The sequence below is a fragment of the Anabrus simplex genome, chromosome 2 (assembly GCF_040414725.1).
Source record: "Anabrus simplex isolate iqAnaSimp1 chromosome 2, ASM4041472v1, whole genome shotgun sequence".
NCBI classification, from domain to species: domain Eukaryota; kingdom Metazoa; phylum Arthropoda; class Insecta; order Orthoptera; family Tettigoniidae; genus Anabrus; species Anabrus simplex.
Genome location: NC_090266.1, coordinates 670,284,361 through 670,300,342, shown reverse-complemented (window position 1 = coordinate 670,300,342; position 15,982 = coordinate 670,284,361). Strand labels below are relative to the sequence as shown.

Sequence of the window (15,982 nt, the reverse complement as noted above, 5' to 3'; positions counted from 1 at the left end):
AAATTAAGAGTGAACTGAAATCAATCTTACAGGAACTTGAAAGTAAACTTACAGCCAACCAGGGCTAACACTTTAAAGAACATAAAGCTGAATTTAAGAGCAAAATTAAATACAGCCTGGACCAACTTAGAAGTGACTTTATGTGCGAATCAAAATCAGAGTCAAGTGCAGTGAAAGATGGACAGTTAGAGCTAGATAGGAAGTACTCTCTCTCAAAGTAAAGCTAGAAAGTTACATTATGTACGACGTTAAATATTTGGTAGAGATGCAGTCTTCAGTTCAGTAGGGTTCGATACCCAGCCAGGTTGGAGATTTTAACCTTAAATGGTTAATTCCCTTAGCTCGGGGCCTGGATATTCATGCTGTCCCCAACATTACTGCAACTCCCACACCACATAGAACACCATCCTCCGCTACAATAACACGCACTATCCTATACACAGCAGATGCCACCCACCTTCATCGGAGGGTCCACCTTACAAGTGTTGCACCCAACTAGATAGAGCAACAAAAATAATTTATTATAGAGAAGCAGTTCAAGGAAGTTGTTGAGTCCGGAGTTCGAGACCTGAGAGAAGAAGTGAGTGCACTGCAGGGAAGAGTGACATTCATAGAGACTTGTACCAAGCCCACCAGCTGCCATAGCAGCTCCAAAGTTGCAATGATGAAATGCCGGGGCCACTTCTTGAAGGACCTTCCGGACCCACTTCGAGACCGTCTGTGGGCACAGCTGTTGCACATTTGAGAAGAGAGCCATACACCTGATTGCCGGGCCACATGGGCAAGTAGTCAAAGTGTTACGCAGCCTCCAACTGGGTGCCACCAATGAGGAGAATATGGAAGTGCTCGATGGATGCTACGGTGATCAGAAACTGGCAGCTGCCTACCGAGTCCAGCTGAGGACGAGGACCCAACTCACCAACAAGATCTTGCAGAAATTCGCCAAAGAGGTCAAGCAGCTAGCCCACAAGGCTCTACATGATCTGCCAAGGAAGACATCCAGCGGGAGGCAACTTATACTTTTACCGATGGGCTCCACAATACTGAAGTTTGTTAAATGCTGATGCTCAGAGGGGAATGTAATCTCAGGGGTCCCTGATGATAGCGCTGAGAATGTAAGCAGTGAAAGGAACAGCGGCATCGTCACCAAGGATGGGAGCCGTAAAGAGTGAGGACGCACCAGAGACCCGCCCTGTAACAGGATAACGATACACGCCACCACCAAGACACCGAAGCTCCCCACAAAATCACCTGATGGAGCTACGGCGAGTGTGGCCACATGCAAAGGAAATGCCACGTGCAGGCGATCCCTGATCAGGGAAACTATAATAAATAATAATAATAATAATGTTATTGGCTTTACGTCCCACTAACTACATTTACAGTTTTCAGAGATGCCGAGGTACCGGCATTTAGTCCCACAGGATTTCTTTTGTGTGTCAGTAAATCTACCAAAATGAGGCTGATGTATTTGAGCACCTTAAAATACTACCAAACTGAGCCAGGATTGAACGTGCCAAGTTGTGGTACAAAAGCCAGCACCTCAACCATCTGAGCCACTCAGCACTGCACTAGAGAAACGAATAAAGGCCAACAAGGAGACAAGCTTGTCGGCGCCCTCACTACCATCCTCTAGCTTCTCATAATTCATGAATTTCATTATGGTCCGTATTGACAACTGATCACTATCAAAGGGTAGAGAAAGGTCCACCTATTCAATATCAATTAGATTCATGTTTTTACCTTTTATTAATATTGGTACTAGTTTCTACCTTAATATAATAAGGTCATTTTAGCCATGATCAAAATTTGAAATAGCATGCATATTGTGTCCTAAAACGAATTAGGGATATAGGTGAGCATGAAATCTCGGGTTGATACAGGTCAGTATGAAACAATGAGTGCAAAGGAAGCCTAGACTCATAAAGAGAAGGTTGTAGTTAAATGAGGGGGGGGGGGGGGGGGGGAGAAATATCCAAGAATATATGTATATTACAAAAAACAAAATTTAGAAAATAACATTACATCACAAATCCAGCGTGATACCAAACATAACAGATTTGAGAAAATAATAGAGTATACTCATAAAAACAATAATAATGATTATGGTAATAATTGGGGAGATCTAAATTTGCCTGAAGTTGAATGGAATGGAGCTGCAAGTGAAGCCCATGAACAGAAACTGGCAAGTAAGTTAATGTGGGAGGGAGGATTTACACAAGTAGTACAAGAACCGACTCGTCTCAATAACTTACTAGATGTATTCTTGGTTAAACCATGGGAAATTGTTGATAAAACTGAGGTAATTGAAGGAACAGGAGACCATAAGGCTGTAATAATGGATGTAGGACTCGTACCAAAAAAGCTTAATAAGAGGGTTACACAAGACAAGAAATTGTACAGAAAAAGTAAAGTGGATGAATTTGGGACTTAGCTTAAATCACAATTCAGTTGTTGGATAAGTGAAGGGAGTAATGTGGATACACTTTCCGTTAAATTTAAAGGAATAATTTGGGAAGGAGAGAAGAGAAGAAGAAGAGAAGAAGGGTAAAATGACCTCAGACCCTGTTTATTATACAAGGGAAATAAGAAAATTAAAAAGAAAATGTAGAATAGTAAACAAGAAAATCAAAGAGGGTGGGGAGAGTAGAGAAACTAGAAAACAGCTAATGAGGAAACTGAATAGAGTGAAAAAGGAAGCAAAAGAGAATTATATGAATGGCATACTTCAAGAGGGTAATGACCACACAGGGAAATGGAAAAAGCTGTATTCATATATCAGGAATCAAAAAGGAAAAGGAATCCAAATTCCTACAATGGTGGGAGAAGGGGGTGAACACTATTTAACAGATACTGAAAAACCAAACCTATTTAGTAGGGAATTCAGAGATTCAGTAGATGATTGTCAGGAGTTGGAAACCAAAACAGAAGATAGAGAGGGAGAGACACAGAGGGAAACAAGAAGCTTCTCATTCACAAATGAAGATATTTTCAGAGAAATCCAACTGCTTCAGCAAGGAAAAGCAGCAGGAAGTGATCAAATTACTGGGGAGGTGATAAAGACAATGGGGTGGTATATAGTGCCTTATTTAAGATTTCTCTTTGACTATGTCATAAATAATAGTGTAATACCAAAGGAATGGAAGGAATCTATAATAATACCAATTTATAAAGGAAAGGGTGATAAAAGGAAACCAGAGAACTACAGACCAATCAGCCTGACCAGTATAGTTTGTAAAATACTGGAGAGTTTAATATCAAAGTACATCAGAGGGATATGCGATGTTAAAAATTGGTTCATGAGGAGCCAGTATGGATTTAGAAAGAAATTTTCTTGTGAGGCACAACTGGTGGGATTTCAGCAGGACATATCAGATCAATTGGATTCAGGAAGTCAGTTAGATTGCATAGCCATAGATCTTTCCAAAACCTTTGATAGAGTGGAACATGGAATATTATTAAAGAAATTGGAGGGAATAGGATTGGACGTAAGGGTTACACGTTGGATAAAAACATTTCTAAATTCAAAGGTTCAGAAAGTCAAAGTAGGAAATAATGTATCGCAGGAAGAGAAAGTTTGGAAGGGAATTGCACAGGATAGTATAATCGGTCCGTTACTTTTCTTAATATACGTAAATGATTTAGGGAACAATATAACATCAAAAATAAGATTGTATGCAGATGACATAATTGTTTATAGGGAAATAAATAACATTGAGGATTGTTCAGAATTACAAAGGGACCTTGAAAGTATCCAACAATGGCTACACTTTGCTCTGGCCTGTGCCAAGAGATGGATACTCATAAGAAAAAAGGGCATCCCTGTCATCATGTAAATCAAATGTTATGCTGGAATTGCAGCAATTTATGTGACGTGATTTCACTTAAGGGAAAACAATACTTAGGATTTCTTTTTTAAATTTGCATTAGATCTTCTGCTATGACCACATGGTGGTCTCCACAATTTGTATCTCATTGCTGTCCCTTTCGGAAGTTCTTTACGACATGTGTTACCCTTCAGCTCCCCTCCATAATTTAAGCTTCTATCTTGGGATTGAGAAGGGTTGCTGGTTGGTTGGTCGTCATCAAACTCCTATAAATGCCGAATCCAGTTGAACAGAGATGTGGACTTCGTCGTGAAATCTTGCAGGTCATAATAATGCCTTAACCCTGATGAACTCCTGCCATGATGAAATGAACTTATAGAATTGCATTCCACTTTTGAGAAGTGATCACCTCGAACGTGTTCGATATCTAACACCATGAGTAACATAAGGTGATTGTATCTTTGTACTTTAACACAAGATAATCTCTTCATTGAGATAATTATGTATATCTGCTTTCCACTCTGCATTAAAAACTATTCATGTTTAAACACACTCAAGTTCAACATGATATTCATCTATGCAGGTGTTACAGTGTGTTTTAAAGTTGTTTGAGTTTGCCTGATTTGACTCATTGGCTGATGATGGCACGAGTTAAGTGCTGAAACTAGTACCTCATATGAATGGCATATGATCAGTTCATCTTAATAAATGTCTTTGTATTAAATAGGGGGACCCCTAATAATTTCAATTATTGTACCAGTCTACAGTGTGTTCGTAACGGAGGCAGGGGGCCGCCTTATCCACTTTCGGGAGGTCCACCAGCTCAAGGTAATGGCAGATCAAGTTTAAAATGTGGTAGTTTTTCATAGCTAGCTCGAGGGGAAGGTTTCAAGTCTTTAGTAATGTAACTTTATTTTCTAAAATGTAAATTTCAAACTCTAAATGTAAATTTCAAACAAAGCCAAAAGAACTTAACCAAAATCAGGGAATAGAGAGTGAGGTACCCTCTCATATTCCCTCTCAACTTGATTTCGAGGTGACTATGATTTTTTAAACCTATTCTATCTTGTAATTTCTGTAATTTTTTTTCTCCATCTAGTCACCTCTATACTATAGACTTAGCCTCTGTAATGTCGGGCCATAAGCCCAAATAGGTTTTTATGAATTTATGTAAATTTTAAGGAGCGCAAGTGTTCGCCTCCTCACCATTTTGGTTTTTGGGCCATAACTATAACCTTTTGTTTTTACCAGAGGCCTTGTGGAATAGGTACTTGTTACCCCTGTTAAACTATATTTCATTGTTTTTATGTTAATGATATCAGACCGTTAAGCATTTAAGACAGTGAAATTTTGTTAAACGTAGGTTGTGCCTTTGATAAGCCTGGAAAATGTGAATTTTGGGAAATAGATTCCTAAGTGTAAATTTGTAGAACAAAGATGCTCTTACTAGTGGTGTAAAAGAAATTGGGAGATCTGTCTCCTTGACTATTGTTTGAAAGGAGTGGTAGTGGTCAGGTAAAAATTGTAATTGCGAGCTTCAAGCTCAGCCTGTAAAATTTTTTGCTAGCTGCTTTACGTCGCACCGACACAGATAGGTCTTATGGCGACGATGGGACAGGAAAGGCCTAGGAGTGGGAAGGAAGTGGCCGTGGCCTTAATTAATGTACAGCCCCACCATTTGCCTGGTGTGAAAATGGGAAACCATGGAAAACTGTCTTCAGGGCTGCCCACAATGGGGTTCGAACCCACTATCTCTCGGATGCAAGTACACACCGCACGGCCAACTCGCACAATAAGACATTTTAAATCCTGATTTAAATTTTGAAAGAAAAAATTGGGGATTGTTTTGCATTCATGGTGGTCTTAGATTCAAAGAAATATGGTACTATCTCTTATCTAAAGCTTTACCATAGTAAGAAAAGCAATGTATCATTCTCATTGAATGAATGAATGAATCTCTTTCAGAATGCACAGAAATATTGTGTGTGCATTTGTAGTAGTTCCTCTACAAGCCTTACCAGAACAGCAACATGACATTCTGTCACACTGAACGAGTGCTCATGCTTAAGACAAAAGACTTAAAACAGAATGTACAAGAATAATGTAAAATCAAAGTATGTACTCTGATGAGTGCTTCTAAAAGCCTACCAGAGCAGTGTCAACATGGTGGTGATTTTATAGAATGAATGTATGGGTGGAGGGGGAGTATTCATTCTGGTGAAAGAAGAATTTGTAAGCTACAAAAAAGTTAAAGATAAGAAACATGAAATTCTAGGTATAAGGCTTATTTCTAAAGATAATGGGCAACTTTATATATTTGGAGTGTACAGACCGGGAAAGGGTAGCGCTGACACAGACCCAGAATTATTTGATAAGATAATCTACTATGTGGGAAACGACATGGAAAGGAATGTGATTGTAGCTGGAAATCTGAATTTACCACATGTCAATTGGGAAGGAAATGCGAACGACAGGAAGCATGACCAACAAATGGCAAATAAGTTAATATGGGAAGGGCAGCTGATTCAGAAAGTGATGGAACCAATGAGAGGGAAAAATATCCTGGATGTGGTGCTGGTAAAACCAGATGAGCTCAATAGAGAAACTGAAGTAACAGATGGTATTAGTGATCATGAAGCTGTTTTTGTTGTAGTTAAAAATAAATGTGACAGAAAGGAAGGTCTTAAAAGTACGACTATTAGGCAGTACCATATTACTGATAAAGTAGGCATGAGGCAGTTTCTAAAAAGTAACTACGATCGGTGGAAAACGGTAAATAAAAATGTAAACAGACTCTGGGATGCGTTTAAAGCAACTGTCGAGGAATGTGAAAACAGGTTTGTACCTTTAAGGGTGGTAAGGAATGGCAAAGATCCACCTTATTATAATAGAGAAATAAAGAGACTAAGAAGGAGGTGCAGACTGGAAAGAAATAAGAGTTAGAAATGGCTGTGGAAGTACGGAGAAATTGTAGGAACTTACTAGGAAAATGAATCTAGCAAAGAAGGCAGCTAAGGATAACATGATGGCAAGCAATACTGGCAGCCATACAAATTTTAGTGAAAAATGGAGGGGTATGTATAGGTATTTTGAGACAGAAACAGGTTCCAAGAAGGACATCCCAGGAGTAATTAATGAACAAGGGGAGTGTGTATGTGAGGATCTTCAAAAGGCAGAAGTATTCAGTCGGCAGTATGAAAAGATTGTTGGTTACAAGGATGTCTATATAGAGGAGGAGACAAATTGTCAAGAAGTATTAAAGTTTACATATAATAACAATGACATTTGAAAATAAGATACAAAAGTTGCAAACTAGAAAAGCAGCTGGAATTGATAAGATTTTTGGGGATATACTAAAGATAATGGGTTGGGATATAGTACCATATTGGAAGTAATTATTTGATTATTGTTTAGTCGAAGGAGCTATACCAGATGAATGGAGAGTTGCTGTAGTAGCCCCTGTGTATAAAGGAAAGGGTGATAGACATAAAGCTGAAACTAACAAGCCAGTAAGTTTGACATGCATTGTGTGTAAGCTTTGGGAAGCCATTCTTTCTGCTTATATTAGACATGTTTGTGAAATGAATAACTGGTTCGATAGAAGGCAGTTCGGTTTTAGGAAAGGTTATTCCACTGAAGCTCAACTGTAGGATTGCAGCAAGATATAGTGGATATCTTGGATTCAGGGGGTCAAATGGACTGTATCGTGATTGACCTGTCTAAAGCATTTGACATGGTGGATCATGGGAAAACTACTGGCAAAAATGAGTGCAATTGGACTACACAAAAGAGTGACTGAATGGGTTGCTATATTTCTAGAAAACAGATCTCAGAAAATTAGAGTAGGCAAAGCTTTATCTGACCCTGTAATAATTAAGAGGGGACTTCCTCAAGGCAGTATTATTGGATCTTTATGTTTTCTTATATATATAAATGATATGAGTAAAGAAGTGGAATCAGAGGTAAGGCTTTTTGCGGATGATGTTATTCTGTATAGAGTAATAAATAAGTTACAAGATTGTGAGCAACTGCAACGTGACCTTGATAATGTTGCGAGATGGACAGCAGGCAATGGTATGTTGATAAACGGGGTTAAAAGTCAGGTTGTGAGTTTCACATATAGGAAAAGTCCTCTCAGTTTTAATTACTGCGTTGATGGGGTGAAAGTTCCTTTTGGGGATCATTGTAAGTATCCAGGTGTTAATATAAGGAAAGATCTTCATTGGGGTAATCACATAAATGGGATTGTAAATAAAGGGTACAGATCTCTGCACATGGTTATGAGGGTGTTTAGGGGTTGTGGTAAGGATGTAAAGGAGAGGGCATATAAATCTCCAGTAAGACCCCAACTAGAGTATGGTTCCAATGTATGGGACCCTCACCAGGATTACCTGATTCAACAACTGGAAAAAATCCAAAGAAATACAGCTCGATTTGTTCTGGATGATTTCCGACAAAAGAGTAGCGTTACAAAAATGTTGCAAAGTTTGGGCTGGGAAGAATTGGGAGAAAGAAGACGAGCTGCTCGACTAAGTGGTATGTAAAGGAGAAACAATAAAACTTTTGTATCCACTTATTCAATACATTAAGAGCAATTATAAAATGAGGATCTCATCCTTATTTTATTGCTTAAATATTAAAATATAGGTCATGTTTCGTTCATATTTTGAACATCTTCAACCATAAAAATTCTTACAAGGTTAAATGATAACATTTTTTAGAACTTACACTTTTGATTTGCCTTTAAAAAACTTATCCTTAATGAGCTTTGAAAAACCTCTTAAATATTAAAACGTTTGTATATTACGTCATCTTATTAAGGGTAAGTTTGTCAAAGGCAAACCATAAGTGCAAGTTCTAAAACAATGTTATCATTGAACCTTGTAAGCATATTTATGGCTGAAGACGTTCAAAATATGAACAAAACATGTCCTATGTTTTAATATTTAAGCAATAAAATAAGGATGAAATTCTCATTTTATAATTGCTTTTAATGTATTGAATAGATGGATACAAAAGTTTTATTGTTTCTCCTTTAAATAGTCTTTCAATACGGAAAAATGAGGATAGTCTCTTGCAATAAGTGGTATGTTCCGAGCTGTCAGCGGAAGGATGACTAATTAGCAAAATAGTGGACCCTATGCAAAGATATCACAGGAACAAAAGGGATGAATCCTTTTTATTGAACGAGTGATGTCGCTGGAAATAAGCGACATACTTCAGAAGCCACATGAACACCTTTAAACTTTATGTGTATACTCATGGTCATCATGTAAATGGCCTTACCACAGTAGTGAAAGCGATACATCACTTTCATTGAATGAACGAACGAGTGTATATGTATGATGTAATAAGTATTAGTCATTACCAGTGTTAGTTTAAAACCATATAAACAAGAAAACTGTAATCTAACATTCCTCATGATTTGCTCACGCAAGGAGTTGAACCAAGCATTGCCCCTGCATATAAGAGGTTATAGCCCTTAAGAGATTGAAAGATAAAGATTATTATTATTATTATTATTATTATTATTATTATTATTATTATTATTATTATTATTATTATTATTATTATTCCTTACCTTACAATACTTCTGGAGTTTAACAGCAACAACTTTATGTAATCCTTACTTGACTTCCAGCTCCCAATACTCTCATCACCACTCCCTAGTCCATCCCATTTCCCTGAATGTACCTCCCCATAAACCTAAACAAATCCACTAACTTTTATGTACCCTTGGGGTTCAAGTAAAAGCCATCTGAGTGCAGATCCCTACCTACCCACCTACCCACCCACCCACCCACCCACCCACCCATTAGGATCTACAAATCTCACTCCCAGTTTCATACATACCTGCTCCATAGTTCCATTTAAATTCCTGATCACCTTCCAGTCAGCATCGCTACTATACAGTACCCCACTAATAACCATCTCCGCTCCATTAAACTTCTCCCTCACTGTTGTAACCAGATCCCACCTTGCCAACTATGTTTTTATCGATTCCTGATTGCCATATGTTGTTTGTGCCAAAATGAAAAACAACTGCTTTCTCCTTACCCTCCTCGTTCCCTTCTACTTTCCTCAACATTTGCCTTAACCTAATTCTTGGTTACCAAACTTCCCTGAAGCACTTTTCTTCACACCCTTTCCCCATATGCCTAATAATGGATTCACCCATGACCACAGGCTCAACCCCACCCAACTCTTTAAGATCCCTCTCAAGCTCTGCCTGATGGCTCTAGAACTTATCTCCTCCTTCCCTTTCTCCCTCTCATGACACTGTCCCACCTCCCTCATCTTGTACTCTACTGTACTCTAGTCTGCATTTCTCTTTCCTATCTTTCATTTTCCTCGTATCTCTTCCCTCATCTGTAATTCTACAACACTTCTGTGCCTCATCTTCCTCCTCCTGCTCTCCCTGCAGTGATTCATCCTGATTCCTCACCAATACCTCTACTCTTTTTTGCTAGTTGCTTTACGTCGCACCGACACAGATAGATCTTATGGCGACGATGGGAGAGGAAAGGCCTAGGAATGGGAAGGAATCGGCCGTGGCCTTAATTAAGGTACAGCCCCAGCATTTGCCTGGTGTGAAAATGGGAAACCACCGAAAACCATTTTCAGGGCTGCCGACAGTGGGGTTCGAACCCACTATCTCCTGGATGCGAGCTCACAGCTGCGCGCTCCTAACTGCACGGCCAACTCGCCCAGTAATAACAATACCTCTACTGAACTCTCCCCCAAACCCCCTCCCGACTGGTCCCTTGGCTTTCAATTCCCTTCCCTTTAAAACATTAGCTCACCTTTCTCCCACAGCTTCTTCCTGTCCTTCTCTTCTTCTTTTTATACTTATCATGTCTTGTACATTGTTTGAGGAGGATCTACCTTCATTCCTATCCTCCGGTAGAATCATAATTATCTCCATCAAACTCATTACTTCTTCCCTCATATTCCGTAACACCTGCTCACATCCACAGTCCCTACGCCTGCTTTCCCTAAGCCATTCTTTAGTATCCTTCAAGGAAATATGTCATTTTATGAAAAATCAATAAAAAATTAAAGTATTCTGTGAATAAACTTAAAATCAAAAGGAAAGGAATACTTTATACTACACAATGATAAAGCAAGCAATATACCAATTAATAAAATAAATAGAAGTGTATCCTAATTACAAAATAATAGGATAACAAACTAAATAAATGTAGTTTAAACTATTTTTTTTGCTATTGGCTTTGCGTCGCACCGACACAGGTAGGTCTTATGGCGACAATGGGACAGGTAAGGGCTAGGACTGGAAGGGAAGCGGCCGTGGCCTTAATTAAGGTACAGCCTCAGCATTTGCCTGGTGTGAAAATGGGAAACCATGGAAAACTATCTTCAGGGCTGCCGACAGTGGGATTCGAACCCACTATCTCCCGAATACTGGATACTGCCCGCAGTTAAGCGACTGCAGCTATCGAGCTCAGTAGTTTGAACTATTTACATAAACATATTATTATTATTATTATTATTATTATTATTATTATATTCCACTATGCTCTAACAGAAATAAAAAAGTTGTTAAATGCTGAAATATCTAAAGGATTTCACAAGGATTCCACAAAAATCATACAATATTCTTAACAGCATTTAGGTGTAGCCTAATTATAACAAGTTAGCTGAAACAACAGAATTGTAGTTGAAACTAAATACTTAAGACAGATTAAGATTTTCTACTATGCACTAACAGAAGTTAAAACTGCCTTTAATTGCTGAAATAATGATTCATAGGCTGGAGTGGGATCTTCCCATACTATTACCATTATTGTCTAACATATGACATAGACTGTCAATACTACACATATATTTAAAACATACTCACACTAACAACTTTTTTATATATCTGCGCCGGTCCACTGCACTCAGAATATGGATATTCTGAAGTTGCCATTTCTAGCATGCACATTCCAAAGGCATATACATCCACGCTCTCATCATAATGTTCCTCATACATCTCGGGAGCCATGAACTCAGGAGTGCCTGCACAGAGAAATTACATCAAAGACAGTGTATCACACCAAACCAATTCACCATCTATAACAACATTACTAAGAGAGAAAGTTTGCAAGTTATTTTGTATGGGGAGGCTAATCTCAGGACTTCAGTAATTCCTTTACCATCAGAAAAGTTATTTCTTCCAATTGATGATAGGTTATACAATTATGCTAGCTTATCACGGGAGCAGGTACTTAAAACAAAAGAAGTAGAGTACATTGGAAAACTTGAGCATCTTGAGACCCTTAAAAGTGAACATGCTCCCTGAAGTTTACTTATATTTCAGTTTTCTACAACAACAAAAATGTTAAGCATTTTATTCCTAACTCTAACAGTTTTCCAGAAAGAAGTGTTTTTCCATCTCTTTTGATGCAAGCTTTAACCGATAAAACCCAAACAACGGGTAATCTGTAAATTGCATAAAAAATAGAGTATTCATGCAGAGTTTTAGAATTAAATTTTGTACAAAAATAGCCATATTCATTTTCTTTGTAATTCTTAACAATCTGCCAAATAATTACTTTTATATGTTAAAGAAATATTTCAAGCCCACGGCCCAGAGGGCTCACGCATCAAGCGTGGAACAGCAGGAGAAGATCGTTATTGGTATCCAATATCCGTTAGTGGACCAAGTCCAACGACTGTTATACTTTTCCACTCTGCGAGAGAAACTTTGGTAAGGTGGAAGGCAGTGTACGATGAAAAAAAATGTGAAACAAGCCAAAGGAAATGTAAGTCAGAGACCCTTAAAAGAAAATACACTGCCTAAACTGTTAGAAGTATATTTTTGCTATTTGCTTTATGTTGCACCGACACAGATAGGTCTTGTGGTGGTGATGGGACAGGAAAGGCCTAGGAATGGGAAGGAAGCGGCCGTGGCCTTAATTAAGGTACAGCCCCAGCATTTCCATGGTGTGAAAATCGGAAACCAGGAAAAACCATCTTCAGGGTTGCCGACAAACTATCTTCCAGATGCGAGCTCACAGCAGCGCGCTCCTAACCGCACGACCAACTCTCCCAGTTTTAGAAGTATAAGTAGTGTTCCCTGGCTACAGAAATTGACACACTAATTGATAAAGAGGCTGAGGAAACAGATGAAACATGAGAAAGAAGTTGATCAGAGGTTAAGTCATTGGACATTCACTACTGTGACAACTGAGCAAGTGGCTGTGCGGTTTGGGTCACGTAGCTATGAGATTGCATACGGGAGATAGTGGGTTTGAGCCCCACTGTCGGCAGCCCTGAAGATGGTCTTCCGTGGTTTCCCATTTTCACACCACGCAAATGGGGCTGTAAGTTAATTATGGCTATGGATGCTTCCTTCCCACTCCTAGCCCTTGCCTACACCAATGTCACCATAAGACTTATTTGTGTTGGCACAATGTAAAGCAGATCGCAAAATAAAAACCAGTGTGACAAGTAGTGCTCAAATCAAATTTTTGAAAGTTACTTCAATGCTGGTAGAGCTGGGGAATTGTTAGTATGATATAATACTACAGTTTAACCAAACAATACTGAAATGAGGCAGTAGTATAATCTAAAACTCCTTCTGTACCTCTCAACAGTATAATGAAACAAAAGCTACAACCCTTATTTTACACTCAATCAAGAAAGCGAACACTGTTCAATATCTTGTTGTATATTTACCTCAATTAGATGTGAAGGCTCTAACTACTGGGAAAAGGAACAAAAACTGTCACAGCAGTTGAATGGAAAGATTTACAAAGATGGTGACAATATAATAAAAAATAATTTTATCATAAATATATCTTCATTACAGACTGTTATGCCTTTGAATATACAGTCTACAAGTCTGTGAATGAACTAGACATCTCAAAAAACTTTTATTTCCAACTAGCACAATTCATTCCATCAGATCTATTAAAATCATTAAAAGCTGAGTCTATTCTTCAACTTCAAGGTCCTCTCTTAATATCCATGGCCGAGCCCATTAATCTCCTAGGTAGCCTTCTTCTTTCAACCACAATCTAACTTGAGTCTTCCAAATATGTGCCCTCCAGCCATTGTTCCATCACATTGTGCTACAACTATCACTACTACAGCGACCACCAAACAAGAGTTTATAGCAAACTCAAATTAAGTGTGTATAGCAAACTGAAGGGAAGGACAGGGTCTACTCCCCCCATAAAGGGGCGAGCAAGAGATAATAGCTTGTTTGCCGCACCCTCTGTTCTGTAAGGCTCAGTTGTTAGTAGAGCTGTGTACCTGTGCTAGTGAGACAAGATTTCTACTTGACATGCTCAGCAATTGTGACTGTGATTATAACATGCATAGTAACAATTATCCTCATGGCTAAATATGTACATCAATTAGCAACAAGTGCTTACCATTGAAACCAATGACCTATATTATACTACACAGACTGTCTGGATGAGCCCTTTTTACAATCTGTTTTATGCCGCACCGACATAGATAGGTCTTATGACGACGATGGAATAGGAAAGGACTAGGAGTGGAAAGGAAGCGGCCGTGGCCTTAATTAAGGTACCACCCCAGCATTTATCTGGTGCAAAAATGGGAAACCATGGAAAACCATCTTCAGGGCTGCCGACAGTGGGATTCGAACCCACTATTTCCTGAATACTGGATGCTGGTAGCACTTAAGCGACTGCAGCTATCAAGATTGGTGGGATGAGCCCTTAGAGCACTCCTGGCTCTGAGGAAAGTTTCAATAAGTCTGCCATGTTTTCTTTTTTTTTTTTTACTTTTTTTTTACGTTGCACCAACTATGGTATAGGACTATGGGATAGGAAAGGCCTAGGAGTGGGAAGGAAGGGGTCGTGGCCTTAATTAATGTACAGCCCCAGCGCCATGTTTTCTAAAGAAACTCGAGCTGTTAGTTGTAAATAAGCAAAGAGGACTACCTCGTGTTCTGCAAGAATAGCATAGAATGGACAAAACAAGAAATACATCATGTTATAAGTGAATAGAATTATAATTGACTGTATACTTTTCTGCCATCTTAATTTTTTGCTTTCTTGTTCTTTTGTCGTTCCTCAATCATGTCGAGTATCTCCTGAGTTATCCATTGATTCTTATTTGATCTTTCCTTTCTTCCTAATCTTTCTTTAGCAGCACTTCTTATCTCATTCTTAATGACTGACCATTCTTCCTCTATTGTGTTTCCTTCAGCCTTTTTCACTTAATCCTTGGGCAACAATGTTCTCTGAAACAATCTCTCACACTCTTTTCTTTCAACTTGCCTAGGTCTCATCTTCTTGCATTCCTTTCTTTCTTCAATTTCTTCAACTTCAGATGGCATTTCGTGACCAACAAGTTGTGGTCGGAGTTTATGTCTGCTGCTGGGAAAGTATTGGAATTCAACACCTGGTTTCTGAATCTCTGCCTAATTATAATGATGTCTATTTGATCCCTCCCAGCGTCTCCAGGTCTCGCCCACTTATACTGCCATCGTTTGTAGTGTTTGAACCAAGTATTAGCAAGGACTAAATTATGATCGGTGCAGAACTCAACTCTCCTACTGTATTACCTCCTCCTCCTTGGCCTGCCACTGCATTCCAGTCTCCCAACACATTAGATTCTAGTCACCTTTAACAGACAATACTGTATTAAATCTTCTATCTCTTCATATATTCTTTCGATTTCATCATCATCTGCTGAACTAGTAGGCATATAGACCTGCAATATTGTGGTGGGCATTGGTTTGATGTCTATCCTGACAACAATAATCCTTTCACTATGCTGGTCATAGTAGCTTAACTGCTGCAATATTTTCTTATTCATTATTAAACCAATTATTAATGTATTTCCCCCTTTTGATTTTGTGTTTATAATTTTGTAGTTACCTGACCAAAAATCCTGGTCTACCTGCCAACATACTTCACTTAAACGAACCATATCTAACTTTAGTCCATCCATCTGTCTTTTCAGATTCTCTAACCTACCACAACAATTCAAACTTTAACATTCCACGCTCTGACTCGCAGAATGTCAGTATCCATCTTCCAGATGATCACTCCCTCTTGTATAGTCCCCACATGGAGATCTGAATTGGGGACTATTTTACCACCTGAATATGTTACTCGACAGGAAGCCATCATCAGTACATCATTCATACAGAGAGAGAGCTGCATGTCCTC

General features: G+C 38.7%; 1 protein-coding gene across 1 annotated transcript in view; it reads right to left on the bottom strand.

The window, feature by feature from the left end:
- The window catches only part of Wnk (Wnk kinase), an 834,378-nt gene that overhangs the window by 343,079 nt on the left and 475,317 nt on the right, over positions 1 to 15,982 (bottom strand). Inside the window, exon 10 of the mRNA XM_068226022.1 lies at positions 11,689 to 11,846. Coding sequence (XP_068082123.1) covers positions 11,689 to 11,846 — 158 coding nt within the window. The remainder of the gene's footprint in view (positions 1 to 11,688; positions 11,847 to 15,982) is intronic.